This window comes from Porcisia hertigi, chromosome 20 (genome assembly GCF_017918235.1).
Source record: "Porcisia hertigi strain C119 chromosome 20, whole genome shotgun sequence".
NCBI lineage: Eukaryota > Euglenozoa > Kinetoplastea > Trypanosomatida > Trypanosomatidae > Porcisia > Porcisia hertigi.
Window position 1 is genome coordinate 682,012 of NC_090579.1, and position 19,576 is coordinate 701,587.

General features: G+C 59.7%; 3 protein-coding genes across 3 annotated transcripts; all 3 read right to left on the reverse strand.

Moving 5' to 3' along the window:
- Nucleotides 1-247: 247 nt before the first annotated feature.
- Nucleotides 248-6,598, reverse strand: JKF63_06019 (uncharacterized protein; the record flags this gene model as incomplete). Its single annotated transcript, XM_067901972.1, has 1 exon — nucleotides 248-6,598. The coding sequence occupies one exon, from the start codon at nucleotides 6,596-6,598 to the stop codon at nucleotides 248-250; it is 6,351 nt and encodes a 2,116-aa protein (XP_067757678.1).
- A 1,213-nt stretch (nucleotides 6,599-7,811) lies between these two features.
- JKF63_06020 (uncharacterized protein) lies at nucleotides 7,812-12,905 on the reverse strand (the record flags this gene model as incomplete). The annotated part of the gene is made up of 1 exon (XM_067901973.1): nucleotides 7,812-12,905. One exon carries the CDS (start codon nucleotides 12,903-12,905, stop codon nucleotides 7,812-7,814), a length of 5,094 nt encoding a protein of 1,697 aa, XP_067757679.1.
- A 574-nt stretch (nucleotides 12,906-13,479) lies between these two features.
- On the reverse strand, nucleotides 13,480-15,960 carry JKF63_06021 (uncharacterized protein; the record flags this gene model as incomplete). Its single annotated transcript, XM_067901974.1, has 1 exon — nucleotides 13,480-15,960. One exon carries the CDS (start codon nucleotides 15,958-15,960, stop codon nucleotides 13,480-13,482), a length of 2,481 nt encoding a protein of 826 aa, XP_067757680.1.
- Nucleotides 15,961-19,576: the final 3,616 nt, after the last annotated feature.

A 19,576-nucleotide genomic window follows, 5' to 3' on the forward strand; every position in this document is an offset into this window, starting at 1 on the left:
GATAGTGCGGAGCACATAGGGTGATCTGATGAGGGGGGAGAAAAGCGCGCACACACACACACACTTATAAGAAGATGCACCTGCCTGAAATTGACGGCAGGGCCCTGTCGATCACGCCTCTTCCCGCACGCACATGCAGATGGACGCGCCGACGCAGCGAAACACCTTGCCGAGGGCACTACTTGGGCCACAAGTGTGTGTGTGTTGGGGGGGGGGGGGAGGGGGGGGGGGGGTATGACTCGACACTTCAGGCGCAGGATTCCTCCATGAAGGAGCGCAGCTGCATGGCCTTCGTAGGCCCCAGGCGTTGAATGGCTCCTCGAAGCGCCAGGCCAGCAGACGTCGCCACCGTGCGCAGCAAGTACACACCTACAGGCCTCAGCGCCACTGAGTACGCGGCACGGAGGGGAGTGCGCATCACCGCCACCACGTAGGCGAGGGCTGTGTGCAGGGCATCCGCACTAGGCGAGGCAGCGTGTTTTCCAACCGAGATCATCATGCCCAAAAGTAGCTCACTCATGAGGTTACCGCAACGTAGCACTACGAGCGCTGCGGCTTCGTTAGTGTTGACGTTGGAGACCGAGGAGGCACCGAGGCTGGCCAGAATGGCAAGTAGCACCTCCGCCTGGAACCTGTGCCGAGGCACTTGATCTCGGAGCAGGGCGGGAGAGGAGGGTGTCGGCTGTTCCCCGGATGGGGTGCTGCTCCACATGGCAGTGACAGCGTGAATAGGGTCGCATGCTTCCTGCAGCAGCTGGAGCGCTACTGGCCAAGCTGCATGGTCTGCAAGAAAGGGGGAACAGACAGCAGCAGAGTCGCCTGAAAGTGTACCCTGCTCCGCTAGCAGGAGTCCAGCTGGAGATGCCAGCGCCAACGCGCGAGCTCGTGTAGGCCCCCCTTTACGCACGTACGAGCGTACAGCTTGGTGCAGCCGAGCAAGCACCTCATGTGGCAGCTCACTGAGTAGAGACTGCACCGACAGTGCCGTTAGAAGTGGAAGGACTTTATCCAGTTCGAGAGAGGCGGCCATGCCCACGCAGAGAAGTGAGACGGCGACCTCTGCCTTCCGGCGACTGGAGGCACAGTGCGATAAGACAGGGGTGATGCCATCGAGGAGCGTCGCGGCTGCATCACGCGAGACTGGTGCCACTGTCACGAGCCGTAGTAGTCCAGTGTCGACAGTGCCCCACACTGAGTGCAGTGGGGGCGCGTTGGTGCGGTGCTTCTCGATGCGTGCGCACAGTCTCTGCTGCGCCAGCTGCGCGAGAAGATGTTGGTGGCTGGCGCTGAAGTGAGTGCTGAGGACCACCACGCTCATCAGCGCAGCTATGCTTGGGGGTGGGCAGACATCGTGTGAAGGCGGCAGTGTGGCAGACAGCGCGAGCGTTGAAAGTACGAGCACAGCTAAGCAGCCCGACGCGTACCGTAATGCCGGCCCCAGTGCCGCCTTCACAGGCTCCTGCGTGAGAAACACCACCGCCTGGAGCACATCGCCAGCAGTCAGCAACATACGTGAGGCGCACAAGGGGGGCGTTGCCGAGGCACTCTCACTGTCGTCGTCACTGTCTTGCCCACCGCCAGTGCCTCTCCAGTCAAGACCGATTGTGTCGGCGCACTGCACGTGACCGTTGGCCAGAGACACTGCCGTCAGGAGGAGCTCACACTGCAGCGTCAGAGCGGCTTGACACGGTGGAAACATCAACGAACGCATGATGTTCCTTTGTGTCTTCTCCACTTCGTTTGTATCAACCGCATCACCACCACCCTCGCCATCTGTGGGGTTCATCGCTGGCGCTTGAGCTACCTTGGCCAGGGTCACGATAATGTGCCCGGCGCCGCAGCCGCCCACCAGAAGAAAGCCGTGTCCTCTCTCGTGCAATCGCTGACAGGCGTGGAGCAGCAGCAGCAACGAGCGCATCACACGGCGACATGAGTTTTGGTCCGCTATATTGCAGCGGCTGTACTGCACCGCAAGCTCTGTGCACCCCTCGAGTGACAAGAGACCGTGTTGAAGAACCGTGGTAAGGCCGACGACCAGCTGCGTCTTCCACTGGAGAAGCACCGGAGCCTGAATGCAGTTGCCCTGCCGCTGCGCTGCGTCACCCCACGCCGCTAGTACCTCGCGGAGCACGGCGATCGTCGATATTTGTACTTCGGGATGCACCTCCACTAGCTGAGCCGCCGCTACAACCACCGACAGAAGCGCGCGTCGAGTCTCACCATCACCAACCTCGCAGCCGGTGGTGGGGCTACTGCGCGACGCGTTGATTGAGCGCAGCAGTCCGTAAAGCAACCACATGGCAGCCTCCTTGGCTGCGACATCGAAGTTGAGAGGGACAGCCACAGTGCGACCACCGCCGGCAATGAAGTCACCGGGTGTCGGCCCTCGCTCCCCGCCCGCGTTGCCACCCCCACCCGTTTCACTCAAGATGCCGTCCGCACCCTCCTTGCTGTATTCCTCTGCATAATCTTTGGTGTTATCACTGTCGTCACCGCCGCCGCAACCGCGCACAGTGCCGGCTGCGTCCGCCTCTTCCACAGCCACGAACATGACCGTGTCCCGCTTCACGATGCCCAACTGCACATTTGGCGGGCGCGCCTGCAACACTGTGCGAATGCCGTCAAGGTACATCTTTAGGGACAAGGTGGTTCCTTCGTTCTCAAGGGGTGTCGACTGTCCACGTTGCGACAATAGAGACGCATACAGGGACTCTGCCACCGATACCCATTCCTTCCGTGTCGTTGCTGCAGTGGCCGCGTCCACCTGCGCAGAAACGTCAACAAGCCTCAGCAGTCGCACGTTGCCAAGCGCCGTGGATGGCAACGCAGCTGTGGTCCCCTCCATCGCCAATCTCCAGAGAATAGCGAGACGCCGTGATATATCGTCGTCCCGCACAACACGCCGGCGGAAGGCTGCGCTCTGCCTCCACACCGCAACCGTAGCCGGAGACGCCCCGTTCGCTTCCTCTTGAGGCATTGAGGTAATGTGGTCGAGAGACTGACACAGCAACGCATGCCACGAGCCGAATCGCTCCTGGATGCCCATCAACGCCGCCTGTCCCCTTCCATGTTGCTGTTTCAACGTGTATATGTGCAGGGCATCAAGTGCCGCTGCAACCACACTAGACGCAGAGATGAGGGGACCCTCTAAGGCGGTGGCGTGGCTCTGTTGCAAGAGTGCGAGCGCGGTGCCGTGCTGCACGGCAGACATACCGCTGCTGCTGCTGCTGCCGGGGAACACTGCCCACAGGTGCTGCAGAGCCGTGAACACCCCGAGAACAGACTCTGGTGACCACCACAGGCGGCTGGCGGCTGTCATGGGGACGAGCAGCACCGCCACAATGTTGTCGAGCAACGCCGCCTCCACTTCTGCTGGGTACGTCTCAGCAAGGCGCAAGGAGACAATAATGAGAAGCGGCGCGGAGACAGAAGCGGTGATGGTGGTGGTCGCTGTCAAGCCAGAGTTGACGAGTTGCTTCCATGCCTCTGCTAGCAGCGAGGTGACGAGGGGAAGCGTCGGACTGCTGTTGCTGTCTGCGTTCTCCACCGAAATCGCGGCTGATGAGGAGCCCCTGTAACAGCTGTGTGTTTCAATGAGCGCCATAAGCGCACCCGTGACGTCGAACTGAGTCGTTTTATTTGCCAACGCCTGCGCCGCAGCGCTGACCGTTTGACTGGTGTATCGCTCCACCTGATCCCTGGAGACCAAGCAGCGCCCCAGCACTTTGGCAGCCAGTAGGCGCACCTCCACACTGGCGCGGGAGTCCACAGGTACCAGCTGGGCAACCGTCGACTGCCACCACGCCACCTCAGCGAGCCAGTCACCATTCTGCCACACTGCCTCCGCCGTGCGGAGCGATGCCTCCTGCAGAAGCTGCTCCACCGAGCACAAGCAGTTCCACATGGCCACATTCCGCTGATGGAGCCTCCGCGCCCTCCCCTCCGCGCTCTCTGCGACGGCGCCGTCGTCTGGAGTGGCGTAAACCTCATATAGGTCAGTGCGCAGGGAGCTGAGGAGTTCAACGCAGACACCAGTGGCGCCCGTTCGCTGCGCGAAGTGGTGCAGCATCCATCGCCGCAGTCGCACGGCCTTGCCGCCGCACTCCTCCACTGTGCGGAGCGGAATCTCTAGAGCTCCGGGGTTCACGCCAGAGGATTGCTCAGACGCTGTGCAAGGCAAGAAATCTGCGTGCAGCAACCCCAACGACTGTGCAGCCGCAGCGACCGTCGCGCCGCAGGCGTCAGCAAAGCTGAAGACCGGAACACCCAGCGCGCAGGCAGTGGCGACGTCCTTCAGCGCCTGCGCCGCGAGCCAGCGGAGTGTGCTGTCATCGGAGCACGTGAGCCACGGTCTGCTATAGATGAGCTCGAAGAGCGAGCTACGGCTGACTGCAAAGTACGCCGTCGCCGCCGCCGAGGCAAACAAATTGGAGTCTTGCGTAGCGCTGTTACACTGCGAGGTGAGACGCGCTTCCAGAAAGCCCACCGCCAGCATCCGTTCCATGTCACTGAGAGCTGGCGCTCGCTGTAGCATCACACACGCCGCCGCGACAGCTTTGTCGAAGGCGATGGATGTCGCAGGACTGCTGACGAGGAGGTTCATGAGCCCCAGGGTGTAGGGCTGCACCTCGTCACGAATCGCCGCCAACACCTCTGCCGAGCTTTCATGCAGGAGGTCGTAGAGGAGCCGGGTAAGACGGAAGACCAATTCGGCTTGCCTGTAGTGACCGTCCTGGACGATGCACGGAGGCGCTTCGTGGCGAAGGTACAGCAGAAGTTGAATGCAGAGGTGTATCAGGGAAACGCGGTCCTCCTCACCGAGCGCGTCTGCCTGCAGGCCCTGCTCAACTCGAGGCGAGGAGGCGGCATCCAGCAAGGCTCGCATGTGCAGTTGGAAAAAAAATGTATTCGCCTTGTTTGCCCAATCGACCCGGACGCACTTATGCTGCAGATGGCGTGCGTACAGCACATTTGTGCGTGCCACCGCCGCCAGCACCTCTACACCAGTCTGAAAAAGACTTGGTATCGCCTGCACCGCCGCCAGCACGTCCTCGGCGATGTTGAACCCAATTTCTAGCGAAGACGTGAGGGTTTGCATGACGCCCTTCAGCGCCACCATAGCGGTGCGCACCACTGTCTTGTCTTCGTCAAAGCGTTGAATGTACCCGCGAAGAGCATCTGCCAGCACCAAACGATGTCCGTTGGAGGGGAGCTGTCTGGCCCACGTTATAATGGCATCCACTAGAAGCCGTGGCATGTACGCCCGCGCATCCTCGGCTAATGGAACAAGCAACACGAAGCAGCATTGAATGGCATCTGCAGTAGTTGCAGGGCTGGTACAGCAGCTGCATAACGTGGCCAGCGCCTTGGCCAGGGCCCGCTGGGCAGTGCGAGTCATGCGCTTGTTAAAACTGCGCTGGACAACGCGACTCCCCTCAACAGCGTCTGATCCACCAAAGAAATGCCATCGCACGCGGCCGCCGCTGCTACCACAAGCGCTGCGGTGCCCAACACGTTCTCCTCCCACAGACTTTGACATGGATGCAGTCGAAGCCTGCAGCACGTTCGCCAAGACGTCCATCGTGAAGTCGCATTGATAGAAGGCAAAGAGGTAGCCCATGGCCACCCCAACGTCGTGCAGTTCTTCGTCCGCGATGTTGTGGAGGGATGCCTTGTCACAGAGGTCGAGTAACATGTCCATGAGTGCGTACGCCACAGTCGGCGTGGACACGCGCAAGCCCGCCTCCAGCAAGCCGCGGAGTGACGATCCAGCAGCGATCCGCACGCCCAGGTCGGTTGCCTTGATGCACGCTTTTTTCAAGTACTCGATTATCTCGGGGGTGCAGGTTTGAATGCCCAGGGCGTCGGCTTGGTGTCGTAAGACCGACGGCAACACTCGCAGAGCCAAGAGGCGAGGCTCCAGCGCCAACATGTACACCGGGTGCGGCAGCTGTGCACGGCGGAACGGCGGCAGTGGCGATCCCGCCACGTTCCAGCGCAAGAGAATTATGAGGAGTTGTAATGCGCCACAGAGGCTTGCGGTGGCGGTGGGGGAAGAGGAGCCGGCGTTGTCGCGAGACAAGGATGTCACTGTTGCCCATGTCTGTTCAATCCACTTCACCACCGCATGGCTCGGCACCAGTACGGGGCAGCTGTAGTCGTCGCCGTCGCCGATGCCCACCTCCACGCTACCGGCGTTAGGCCGAGTGACCCAGCCGAGAAAGATGTCCGCTAGACGAAGACATCGCTGCAGCGCCACGTACGGGAGGATGCCCTGCAAGATGTGGTCGACGAGGAGCGCAATGAAATGGGACGCGATGTCGCTGTGCTGGAGTGAGGAGCACCACGCCACCAGTGCAGTGCTGGGGCGCACACGAATGTCAGCAAAAAGCTCCTCGATGCTTTGCAGCACCTGCATGTAGCGAAGATACCGACTGCCCGTTTTGGTGCAGGTAATACCGCCACCACCACTACTGCTGACGCCAACGCCTTTCATACTCGAGTTCGTCAGCCGCTGCAACGGCACGCTCCACTCCAGCGTGGAGGCCTGCAGGGAGGTGACCAGCGTTGGCAGGTCATGCTGCTTCTCTTCTGCCATGAGCTCGTCTGTATGCACCTACTCGAAAAACAACGACAACAGGGGGAACAGCCCAGTGGAGAGCGTTATTTGTTTTTTCTTTTTAACAGCGATGGTTGTAACGCGTGTTTTTTTTTCTGTGATGTGCGCATCAGAAAAATATGACTTGTCGTGCGTTTGACTCGGGTGACTTCTGTTGGAGGTCACTGACACAGTTTGGTGCGACAGAGGTCACAAATGCCGAGGTAGCGAAAAGAGGAACAAGCGAGAGAGTGGGTGGTGATGGTGGACCAAAAAAAGGAGGTAGGGGGCACGAGCGGCGAGAACACCGCGCCTCTTTTTAGTTCCACACGTCTGCGTCTCCCTGTATTTCTAGTGTGTACGCTGTAGAGGTGCTGGTGTTGGTTATGTGCGCAGTGAACGAGCGCGCTGAACTACACAGTGGATGATCGGTGCGACGGGCGAACGCCGATCACGGGACCGCACAATTAAGGGGGCGAAGTTTGGATGGGTTTCTGCGGGAGGAGGTGGAGATGCAACGGGGAGAGCAGTGCGTTTGCGACTGGGGCTCATCCAGCAGAGTCCTCACCAAGTCAACTTCTTCAAGCAGATGAGGGGGTTGGGTGCCAGTTACCTCCATCAGCCGTTTTACCGCAAAAGAGGGAAACCGCATCGTTCACCCACGGGCACACACACAAATGTCTACATATATATTTGGATGCGTGGTTTACATACACATGCAGGCAGACATCTGTGCAGAAGAGTGTGTGCTCACCTGTTGTACGCATCATCGAGATGATGATCATCATGGACTACCACCACCGCTACCACTACCCTCCCCTTTACCTCTCCAGTATCGTCGTTGGTAAAGCCGCTGTGGATATCGAGGGGATTACATAGATAACATTGAGACCAAACAACAAGAGCGGGGGGGAGACAAACAAACGAAAATCTGCGGTGAACACACACACACACACACACACGCACGTGATGACATCTACACTCTCTCAGCTTCTCTGTGCATATGTGGGCATGTGCATGTGTGTGTGCAGTGATCGCAGTCAGCGCATCTGTACATCTAGTATGTGCCAAGCGAATACGTTGAGGGAGCACTGTTATCAAAAAAGGGGGGGGGGGGGAGGGAGGATCGAGGTGTGTAGCGGCTAGTGGCATACAATGTTGTTTTTTTTTCCATTGGCTGCAACCTTCGTCACTACCTGTGCTTTTCGCCCTCCTATATTGTAGCCAGGTCCCTCAAAGTGAGTGACCACGTTTGCCGGCGCTGCTCCTCCTGCAGCTCGTAGAACCCGAATGCACTGCTGAGAACACCAGCGGCATCGTTGCTCTGCTCACTCACCGACTGCACCGCGGCGCGGAGGAGCTGCACGCACTCCAGCACGAGTGGTGCACGCGGCACGAGGAGCGGAACAGAAACCTCCGCCACAACAGCAGCCTTCGCATCTAGCGCCATGGATGCCTGTCCTTTTCGGCCACTTGAGCTTGAGGGTACCAACGAGGTCGTCCCAGAGGTGTGACGACTCCCAGGGCTCTGCGGCCCTTTCCCATCATTCACGATGCGGACGGCAGTTGGTACGTACGCCGCTGCCGACATCGGTGGCGTTACTGCAGTTTTCGGATGCTGCGTGTTGTACTGCGAGAGGGGGACACATGTGTTCAGCGGCAGTCCTGGCAGCTCTACATCGCCCCACTGCGAGAGCGGCACGAGTCCCGCATTATCAACAGTGCCTGTTGCTGCTGACGCAGCCGCCGCTGAGGCTGCGTTCGCGTGCCGCCTAGTAGGCGCAGATGCGTTCGCACCAGAGACATCGGTGCGGTGCGATGTTGTTGTCTCCTGTTGCCGTGGGTCCTTCTTCGCACCCGCGGTGCCTTCAATCGCAGCAGCTGCCCGTTCGTGCTGCGCGCGCAGCTCCAGGAGGTGCCGTAGTCCGCGGTGATGGCCACCTTCCAGAATCTCTGCGGTGGCGACGAGGTGCTGCGGGGTGAGAAGTCCCTTGAGAAGGTGCGCATAGGAGTGCAGAGTCGTCCAGCACCGAGCCACATGCAGCCCAACTTCGTCTTCCAACTCCAGCAAGCACCGCGCCCACGCCTGCTGCAGGGCAGACTCTGTCGAGGAGCTACGCGTCGCCTCTGCATTCGTCAGCGACGTCAGGGTCGTGGTGTTGGGCTGGTGTGCTAAGGATAGCTTCACCTCACACTTGTGAGCATGCCACTGCTCGCTGCTCTGAGCCTGAAAGCACAGCCATGGCTGCATAACAGCCCCGACGCGCTCCACGATCGCACTCGTAGCCTCTGCCCGCAAGGTGTTCACGAGAAGTGATGGCGTCTTCTGGAGTGCGTTCCACAACTCCTGCACGCGTAGTCGAAAGGTCTGGCTTCCCTTCGACATATATGACTTGACGCGCTCCTGCTGTCCGAGGCATAGCGCTTCAACAGCGGCGTTGAGCTCTTCTACAGTGCCGTCCGTCATGCCAGGCAGTCGGCGATACATGTTTCCCGGGAAGGCGTTCATGTGGCGCTGTGCTGCAGCTCCTGCATCCGTCAGAACCTGCACTGTCCACTGCGAGACCTGCTCAGCGTATGTCGCTGGCGCGGAGAGGGGCATGACCGTGTGCCCGGCGGCGGTGGTAGTGGAAACGGCAATGCTCTGGACATCCTTGCCGCGGCGCCCCGCTCTTGCAGAGCCGCCGCGGTTGACAGAGCGGCTTTGCACCGTCTCGGTCTCGTCCTCCCCCAGCGCCAAGGGCAGGACGTAGTGCGTCGGCGGCACCCGCCACATCTCGATGGGGTGGGCCACTACACCCAATCGGCAGCCACGCATATACAGGACTTCACGGAGCTCGTCTAGAAGGCCCAGCACAGCGCAGGCCGACGTCGCCCGCACACGCTCCCGTCGCATCGCCTTGATCACCTCGAGGTTGCGTTCCACCATGCCCTTCAGATCCTCTGTTGTCAGCGACTTGTTGTCCACACCAGCACTAGACAGGGAGTCGGCAGACAGGTCTGTCTTGAAGAGCGCATCGATGGCGACCACCAAGTCGATCACAGACGTGGCAGGCGTTGCATCCACCTCTTTCACCAAGGCCTCCACCTTCGCCCCCAGCGCTGCCTCTTCCATCGCCGCTGTTGTGAGCAACGTCTGCACCTGTGCCTTCAATCGTGTCAGTCCCTCCTGCACAAACTGGAAGACGTTTAGCTCCGCGTTGCTGTGCTCCAGAATGCGATTCCATTCTACTTTCCAGTTCTCAATCTCATCGGCGCGCGCCTGCTGCCGATCTCCGATGGCTTTGAGCGAGTGCGCGAGTGTTTCCTCCAACTCTGTGCGGAGGTGGTCGACGCGCATTTGCACCGGGTCGTCCCTAGGAAGTCGCGCTGATGCATCACCGCTTCTCAGCTCCACCGCTCGATCGTGCAAAATCTGCTCACAGTCCTCTTCGATGGCTGACCGGGCCATTTCGAGACTGTGAGTCATCTCAGAGCAGCGGTCAGTCAGCGCTGTGCAATATTCTGTGCAGATAGAGTCGTGCCGCCACATCAGTGCCTTTACGGCGTTTGTCGACGCGGCCTCGCGCACTTTTACGAGGAGGGTGGCACGCTCGCTGGTGAGTAACTCATCTGAGGCACTGTGCAGCGGTTGAGTAAGGAAATCTTGCTTGAGTGTCTGCAGACGCGAGACTCGTTCCACAATCCGCGAGAGCATCTTGTCAGCCCGGTTCTCCGCGTGCGCCAACTCGCGCAGACGGGCTTCGTAGACCGTCGCTTGCAGCGTAGCCGGACGCCGACGATGGTAGCGCAGCGCCTCTGTCACGCGGTGCTGCACCTCTCTCTGCAAGGCCGTCGTGTACAGCCGCCAGTTCTCCCACGCGTGCTGCTGAAGGCTGAGGCCCCACTCCATGAGCACACTCCGCAGGTGTTCCTTCCAGTCTGAAACCCGGGACTGAGGAAGAAACAACGCCACTCCTTCCTGCGCCGATCGCAGGTCGGGGAGCAGGTCAAAATAGAACTGCTGGTACGCCGCGTCCGGAGCCGCCCCAGTTAACGCAACGGCCGCCAACGTGTCATCGCCATCGAAGTTTTGCAGTTTTGCATCCGCCTTGACTAGAGCATCAGCACCGCCGGCTCCGCCACTACGCGCCGTCACACAAGTGAAGCGAAAGGCGACTGAGTCGATGATAAATTCGAACCCGCGCGAGCTGCGCCAGTGGGGTTCAGCGTTGGCCGATGTGCCTGCCACACTCTCGCGCCATGAGGTAGGCGAAGCCCCATTGATGGAAGTGCTGCCTCCAAGAGCTGCTGGAGGATGGCTGCTGGAGCTCTTGGAGATGGTCTCCTCTGGCGTTGCGGTTGGTGTCTCTACTTCGTCTGGGGGACTCATCCGGACCCAAGACAGCCCAACTTGCTTACTCAGCTCTCTCACACACGCCTGACCAGCGCGCAGCACATCCGCGGTCGCGTTCGCCACACGGCCGCAAACGGAGTCGTAGTAGCGTGCGTGAGCGTCGGCGATCGACTGCAGGCATATCAGCCCCTCCGTGTACCGTGCCTCCGTGGCCGCCGGTGTCTCCTCTTGTCGCAGCGCCTCCTCCAATGCGTTCAGCTGCTGCTCCAGCTGGGCCACCTCGTCGCGGTAGTCTAATTCTTTTTCCCGCCACTGCGCGTAGAGCCCACGCAGAAGGCCCAGCAAATCACCTGTGGAGGCAAGGAGGAGATCGGTGGCTCCCTCAAGGCTCACCAGCATGCTGCCAGTAGACGCGGCAGCGTCGGTGCAGAATTGGGAGTAGCCACACTGAAATCCGTGCGACACAAAACGCACGAACCACTTCCCCTCCTTCTCGAGGTTGGGCACACACTGCGCCCACTCAGCGCACTGGGTCATGGATTCTTTCACCGCGAGCACGCCGTAATGGGCATGGGCTAGGGGCAGGAGTGCATCGTCGACCATGCCAGCAGACTCGTCGAGTGACAGCACCTCCAGATTTCCTTCAGCGCCGCTGTACATGAGAGACGCGTGCTGCAGTAGCACGAGCTCTTCGCTTAGCGGATGCGCGATCTCATCAACGTCCTCTAAGGTGTGCTCCACGAGCTCGGCCGCCAGAACCGCGCGCGTGGCCTCGTCGGTCTTCACGTGCGCCACCAGTTCGCTGCAGCGTGCACGGCAGTGCCGCAGGAGAATACTTACGTGCATCTGCCACTCCTCCAGTACCGCCCGCGGGTCTTTGTCAACGAAGATCTGGGGTTTATGCACATCTGGCTGAAAACATCGCAGCCACCCGTTGGTGCCACTGCCGCCGCAGGCCTGTAACTCTGCGGTGGACGCGGACGGCTGAGCAACCTCGAGGGAGCTCACAACTTCCGTCAGCCCGCGGGCAAGTGCCTCAGCTTCATTTCGCATTGTCCCTATTAGCTGCCCTGCGGCCCGCACGGACTGCAGTCTACCTTCCGGGCGATGAAAAACTGCCGAGCGCAGAACTATGATGCACCACAACATGTGCTGTTGGGCCATGCATACTTGTGTTTCCCGGTAGACGCCGACGAGTGCGTGCTGGTAGTCCTGGTGCTTGTACAGCTCCCGCTGCTGGAGTTGCGTCTTCATTGTTTGCATCGCCAAGTAGTTCTTGCCAAGCTGTTCATTTGTGTGGTGAAGGATTCGCTGCGCCAATACCTGTGACTCGGTGGTGCTGGTTACGGCGATGCGTGAGAGGCTGGCCATCAGCTCTTGTACCGCTGCCTGGATGTGTGCACGGCGTGCTTCCTCCGCGCTGGCGATGTCCCCAAAGCATGCGTCGATCACTTCCATTCGGCTGCGGTAATGGTCTCGCATTTCCACGAGATGTCGTACGAGGCGCAGCCGATCTTCTTTCATGAGCGTCACAGCCCGTGCCCGGCCTTGATCGTCAGCGGTCGAGCAGTGGTACTCATCAGTACGCACTGCGAGCACGATATCCGGGCTGGCACCTTGGAGCGCTTCGCTATGCCCCTGAGCCTCGGACTGCCGCTGAGAGAGGCGTTGCTGCGCCTCGGCTATCATGGACGCGGTTGCAGTGTGGCGCCTAGACAGTTCCGCCTGAAGGCGCACGATACGCTGCTGTTGTGCTGCATCGACGTCGTCGTTAAACGAGCGTGCGCTGCCACGGAAAGCTTCAATAGCGTTTTGATATCGTGCGAGAAGCCGCTCGTGTAGGGTGCCGCCACCCACCATCCGCTGAGGTGGTGGTGAAGGAGCAGACATGGTGCCGGGGAACGAGTCCGTGGCTCGCGCTTGTAGCGGGGCAAGGAAGGGTTCCGGCAGCTTCGGTAATGATGTGTTCATGGCCACGGCTGTTCCGACCCGGGCAAGCGGGGCTGCAAGAGAGTCACACTAAAAGTCAGCAACTCGGTTATGTGAGGCCCACTGCACGAGGGAGCCCGCGCGCAAAGGCCCTCAATGCAAAATAGTGGAAGGCGCAGGAACCACTGCAACACGACGAGGGGGGGGGTGAGGAAGAGAGTCGGAGAGGAAAAAGCGAGGGGAGGAGGAGGAGGAGGGGCAGACGATGAAGAGGCATGGCACAGAGACACACCATCAGCGACGGTAGAAGTGAGGGGGGGGGGTGGAGGGCTATAAGTGCATCGGCGGGTTGGCATGCAAGGACACGGAGAGTCTACCTCGCACCCCTAAAGGTCGTAGTTTTGGTTGTGCGTGTGTGTTACTCGATTTTACGTGCCCAAAGGCATCGCGGCGTGCGGGTTGGGGAAGGGAGTGTGCGCTGCATTCCGAGGTGCCGCTGGCAGATAAACTGGGCATCACCCCTCTTCCTAGGCATCGACTGCTGCCACTGAGCTCTACTGCCCCCTTCTGCGGTCCTTTCTCGTTTTTTTCTTTCTGTGCTTCTCATCGTTCCACACTAAGCGAGGCTGTGGAGGTGGCGGACTGCGTCACGTACGGCGCGCACCACGTCACTGCCTCTGTCTGTCGCGTGTGCCTCAAATGTTGGGGTCGCGCTATGTGCTGATGGACCATCACATCCCTCCAGTCGTGCGACGACGGCAAGCATCACATCACGTATTGCTGCCGTCACCTCAGCTGGGGAGAGGCATGCCTGCCGTAGCAAAGCCGCGCCACAATCTGCGCTTCTCTGCACATCTGCCGCAACGCTGGCAAAGTACTCATCCACAACCTGGTCCACTTGCGTAAGTACCTCCAGTGTCGCAGCTCCTGCAATCTCTTTGGTGGTCAGTGCGTGATCTGACTGCTGCCGTTGAAGCATACGGCCCACAAAGTCGCGTAGCCGGTGCTTCATGACTGCAGCTGAGGCCTTCACAGGCGGGGTGGTCAGCTGCACGTGGACGTCGAGCCGCCCAGGACGGCACACGGCCGGGTCTAGGGCGTCAATGGACGGAGAAGAGGCGACGACGACGACGACATGGTCGGCCTGCCCACCACCGACACCGTCCATCTGCGTGAGGAGGGTGCTGAGTGTGCGATCGCCGGTCGTGTTTGTTTCCCTCGTGGTACGCCCACGTGGGGGGGCCAGAGAGTCGAGGTTGTCAATGAAAAGCGCGGTCGGCGCAAGGGCTCGCGCGGTGTCGAAGAGCTGCGCGATGTTTTTCTCGGAGCGGCCCACCTCCTTTTCAATCAAGGAGAGTCCGTCCACGGACATGATGTTGATGTGCCGCGCGTCTTGCAATTGCAGCCTACGCCCAAGGCAAGACAGGAGCGCCGTCTTGCCGGTTCCGCTGGGCCCGCAGAGGAGGACACCCTTCGCACAGGGAAGCCCGAGTTGACGCAAGAGAGGAAGGTGCGTCAGCGGCCACACAATTAGCTCCTCCACCTTGCGTATGGCTTCCTCCATGCCGTAAAGACGACTGTACACGTCACGCACCAGAGGTGGTAGAGGTTGTGTGACCACCGCAGTAGTTGAGGTCACAGGCACGCTGCCCTCCGCCTCTTGTGTCTCTACCCCTTTCCTCTGCTGCTCATGTTGGCCTTCAGCTTGACTCGAGGCACCATCGTTCACCTTCTGAGAGAGTGCAGGTGCGAAGGGCAGCATGCTCGCAAGATCCGCGTCGCACAATCGCACCAGCTGGTCTACCGTCCAGTGAGCAGTGTTCTCGGCTACTGCCACGGCAGCTGTGCGACATGCCTCCTGGGACAGCGACGATACCGATGGCAGGCGCGCCAAGCGGCGCGTTAGGTAGACACTGCGATCTTCAGCCGTGGCTACGGCGAATCGTGCGTGTTGCGCCCCGACGCGCGAGAGTAGAGCTGCCGGCACGTCCCCCACGTCCTCCGTGAAAGACCACACGATCACCGGCACATCTCTGGCGCGCAGTGTGTCGAGAGACTCACACAGCTGATGCGTCACGTTGGTCACCATCGCGTTGGCGTTGGCCTCCAGCAAGTGGAGAGACTCGATGATGATGAGCAGGCATGGTGAGACGTGTACCGTGCACGACGACGAGTGCCGTGCTTTGTTGGAGGAGGTAGAGATAGAGTCACACAAGGGCGGCAGTTGACACACCGCTTCCACCACCTCTAACGCCTCTGATTCGAAAAGTGTCAGCACCTCCGCCAAGTTGAGTCGACGGACCTCCAGAGCAAACACCGTCGTGCTCGCTACCTGAACAACCGAGGGCGTGGTCGCCTGGAGGAGACGCAGCAGGTGCTGTTGACTTGGCGTGTCACCGGCAAACAGGAGCGACGAGGACGACCAGGAAAGGGAGGAGGTGAGACCAGCTTTCCCAGTCTTATCGCAGCTGCTGGCGAAGACACTGTCCATGACTTGCGCTGTGCGGTCCAAATATTTGAGCGCTGCGGTGTGGGCCAGTGTGACAGCGCGGTGAAGCAGCGCGAATTCTTCTCGCTGTTGGGCACATTGCCGCATGCGGGTCACGAGAGCCGTCCGTGGGCAGCAGCACCGACTCAGCATATCACGAAGCGAGCGGTGCGTCAGGCGAATTCGCTCATCGCGTGTTAGCTGGCGCAGATCCAGTGCCGTCAAGGACGCGGTGCCGCTCCTTTTCTCGTCACCGCAGCGCACATTGGCCAGAGACCCCAACCCAACCTCCGTGCTCACTGGCAGGTACACAGCGTACCCTTGCAGGGGATTCCAGACCTTCACGAGCGGGGATGGCTCCGCGCCGATGTCCTCGGGGCACTTCCATTCAGCTGTCATCATGACGCTGTGGCCGAGACGCGAGAGGCCCACTGTACGGGTCAAGGCATCCTTTCCTGTGACCAGGGACTGCGGCCAGGGCATCGCTGCCGCCACGATGGAGGCAATGAACGATTGCTGGTCATCAAGCGGGTACTGAGGGAGGTTGCCTACTTCTGGCCACCAAAAAACGGGTGCCTCAAGCACCAGCGCATCGGTGAAGCCTGTCATGCATGTATTCGCCTGTGCGTTGCGGCCTCTACCTGTGTAGATGGGCGTGCGTGAGAGAGAGAGAGATCAAGAAGGCAAAAGTGGGAAGGAAGGGGGTGAGATGGGGTGTGGAGAAAAGTGTCTTCGAGAGAGTGTATGCGTGTGTGTGCGTGCGTGCGTGCGCGCCACGACGTACGTGGGAGATAGAGGCTCGTCCAGGGCAGTTACAGAAGAGCTGGTGCTCACCTGTAAATGCACAAAACGTGACAAATGCCGAGGGCCCCACATCAGGTGAGCGGCTGTGAGCTACAACACTATGTCCGGAGCGAAGACGCAGTTTTGGTACAGCTCCCACGGACGAAAGGCAAGCACCACTGCTCGCAGCTGAGAACACACACACACACACACACACACACACGTGGAGATGAAGTGAGGACACGTTATCGGATAAACAAATCTGAGGAGTACAAGCAGCTCTGTTCTTCCGCACAACAGGGGGGCGATTCTTATCGTCTTCACTCATCCCCCCTTCAACAACAAAAAAACAAATACGTGTAAATGTCTCTCTCGCCCTCCTTCCACATTAATGAACATGGATAGATGGAGATTATATATATAAATATATACACGTGGAGGTACACCCGCAGCTCCAGCTGTCTTCTGCTGCACAACGACTAATTCACAACATCTATAGAGAGAGAGACGCCGCCCCCCCCACCACCACCACCGCCAGATCGGGTGATGCGTCCAACGGGTTATGCACGTCCCTCCCCGTCCATCTCTGCCAAACACACGTCGCAGGATCGGCGCCAGGCGGGGTTGGTTGGGTAAACTGAATGCTGTGATCCACGCGGGTCCGCGGTCAGTATCCTGCCTGGTGGCGGTGACTGGTGGGGGGTGGGGGGGGGGGCCTGGGGGAGAGGACGTCTCTTCTTGGGGTAACGGAGGGTGGACTACGTTGCATATCGGGCGTGCTCCAAGAGAAAGTTGCCTAGCGTCGGGTCGAGACCCGGGGGTCCTACAGTCCTCCAGTATCCCATGCCTTTCCTCACGTCGCCTCGAGTCTCTGTACACCACAAGATGGCGAGGAGACACCCCGGCAATACAGTCTGCAGGGCTCTACAGCTGAACTCGGGGTGTTTTCGCCACGTTCCCGGCGCCGGTGCCTCAATCCGCCCGCCCCTGTCGCGTGAAGGGGTGAGGGGGGGGGAGGGCGGGAGAATAGCTACTGCAGCGCTGGCGGAGCGGATGGGCAGCACACCTTTGAAAATCCGTGTTGTCACTATCAGCTGCCAAGCACCGGTCGCTGCAGGTACCAGGAGTACGAGCGGGTACCTATGTGGGAGCTACGCAGGGAGGTTTTCTGGCGGCCTTCTCCCTACTGTAGGTGAGGGCAGTTTTCGACGTGTGTGCGTGTGTGTGTGTGCGTGCCTGCGTCCGAACAGCCTGCACATGTATTCTTCACAAAGGGTCGCACGGCGAGAGGGCGTTACAGGACTGCACCCATGCTTCCAAGAGGGGCTCATGGTAGTACTGAGGCGAGGACAACCATAGGGGTGGGGCTGGTCGGACGATGTAGAGGACACATTAGCAATAGCTGGTTGTCCTGGTGGCATCAAGTCCGGATCCCAGAGTGGCCTGATAAGTCTTTTCTGCCCCGGTGAAACAACCGTCCCGGCGGAGATGGATGTCACCCATGAGCTACACCTCATCATCGAGTGGCACACTCCAGTTATGCCCATGCGGTGCGCCTTGCAGGTACACAGTTGTGATCGGACCCTCGTGCGCTTCCTTAGCGCACACAACGGTGTCTGCGGATCGACTATGTAACCGGTGGCGTTGCACTGACCTCCTTCGGTTCGCCTCTGGGAAAATGATATGCGCAGATCCCAGTCATCGTTGGCGACGGAAAGGGCGGTCGTGTTTTTTTTTTTACCATGAGTGGACCGGGGGTGTGGTCGTGCCGAGGCCACTCTGTGGTGTGGCTGCGATGCCCGAAAGCGTGGACAAAACAGTCGAGCGTAAAGGTGACGCTTCCGTGCACCCGTTTGGGCAGCGTGATGCCGAGGTTTCTCTCATCGTCCCCACATGCCCAGCCGTTGTCGCTGAGCCCGCCCGTCCCCGCGGATCCAACTTGTCTGGGTTGTCCATACGACTCACATCGAGCGGTGACGAATCGGCAACCATTCCAACCCAGCGAGAGCTGGACACAGCGCTGCCTGGACGCTCATAGGCATGCGGCTCGGTTCGAACTACATCGGTCTGGTAGGGTCACTGCGGCAAAGCTGTACTTGTCATTGCCCCTGTACGTATGCCGTGTTAAATAGGAGCACAGCCGACACTCCTTCCCTCACCCATTCCACCTCCTTCATTGGTTGTTCACTACGCCGGTATTACGGGGAAGGTGAAGAAGACATACGCTGCAGCTCATTGAGGGAATGAAGGGTCTTCCCTTGGAAGAGCACGTAGAGATGTGTTGAAGGCGCATCGAGGAGCTGGGTCAGTGAACACCCTTTGCGCTCCCCCCTCCCTTTCCCCCACATCGCAATACTACTGAGTGTATGCCAGACCCGGAGTTACGCTTGACGTCACTGCGGCAGGGGCGGGGGCAGAAAAGCAGCAGGTGGACCTTTGCATGTGCGGAATCCTCGAGACACTACGTGATGGGCTGACACCAACGTAGTGAAGACTGCAAGTCTCCTCAGCGAAGAATTCACTTGTACCAGTCCACGGAGACCGAGGGTTTGCAGCCACCGTACCCAAGGGCAGGCAACTGGCTTCCCTTAACAGAGTGGAGGCTAAACTCAGTTGGCCAGCATCCACAGGGGGCGTACAAGGAAATATTGTTGACTCCTTGTGCCGATACCACCATGCAAATTGCGGCTCCAACCACGCATAACCGGCCCTCTGGCATCTTCACAGGTGGTCCGTCGCGTAGGAGTGCCAAGCAACGATAGACTTGCGTTGCAGGAGCCCAGGCACAGTAATCACAACACCACCACCGCCCCGAACACCACGTACCCAACCTGCTGCGCAGGTCAGCTCACAGAGGTGTCCACTGTGCCGTGTAGCCGCGTGGCGCATCCCTTGAGGTGGTTCAGATTCTTTGCCAACCGAAAGTCAGGGCGGAGTGGAATAGGTTCGAGTCACCTTGACAATTCGCTGATCGCACAGATCGTACAGATATGCTCACAGTCGCGGATCGTTCTAGGGCCACGGCATCTGTGGTGGGTATGGTGGTGGTGGTGGAGGGGCCATGAGTGTGGTAGTGTGGTACCCGTGCGCGTACGCTAAATACATTCGATTTCTGTTTTGGGTTCTGCGCACACTCATTCCCAGCGCCACAGGGCAGTCTGGTCGTGCATCCATCCGTGCACAGGCAACCATAAATACGTATGGGGGAATGGGTGGAAGCACAGAACCCCTCAAATGCAGCGACAATCGCTACGAGGAAGGGGGGGGGGGCGGTGATCCACTTGAGCTCGCCACTGGAGCTGTCAGCGGCAGCTGCACATCACTTGTCGTGCTGAGCACCGCCTTCTTTACTGCCGATGTAATCGCTGACTCTTTACGCGGTCACGATATGAGCAGGCAGCGCAGACGCGCACCGTAAAAGAGACAGCGCAGTGGCAGATTC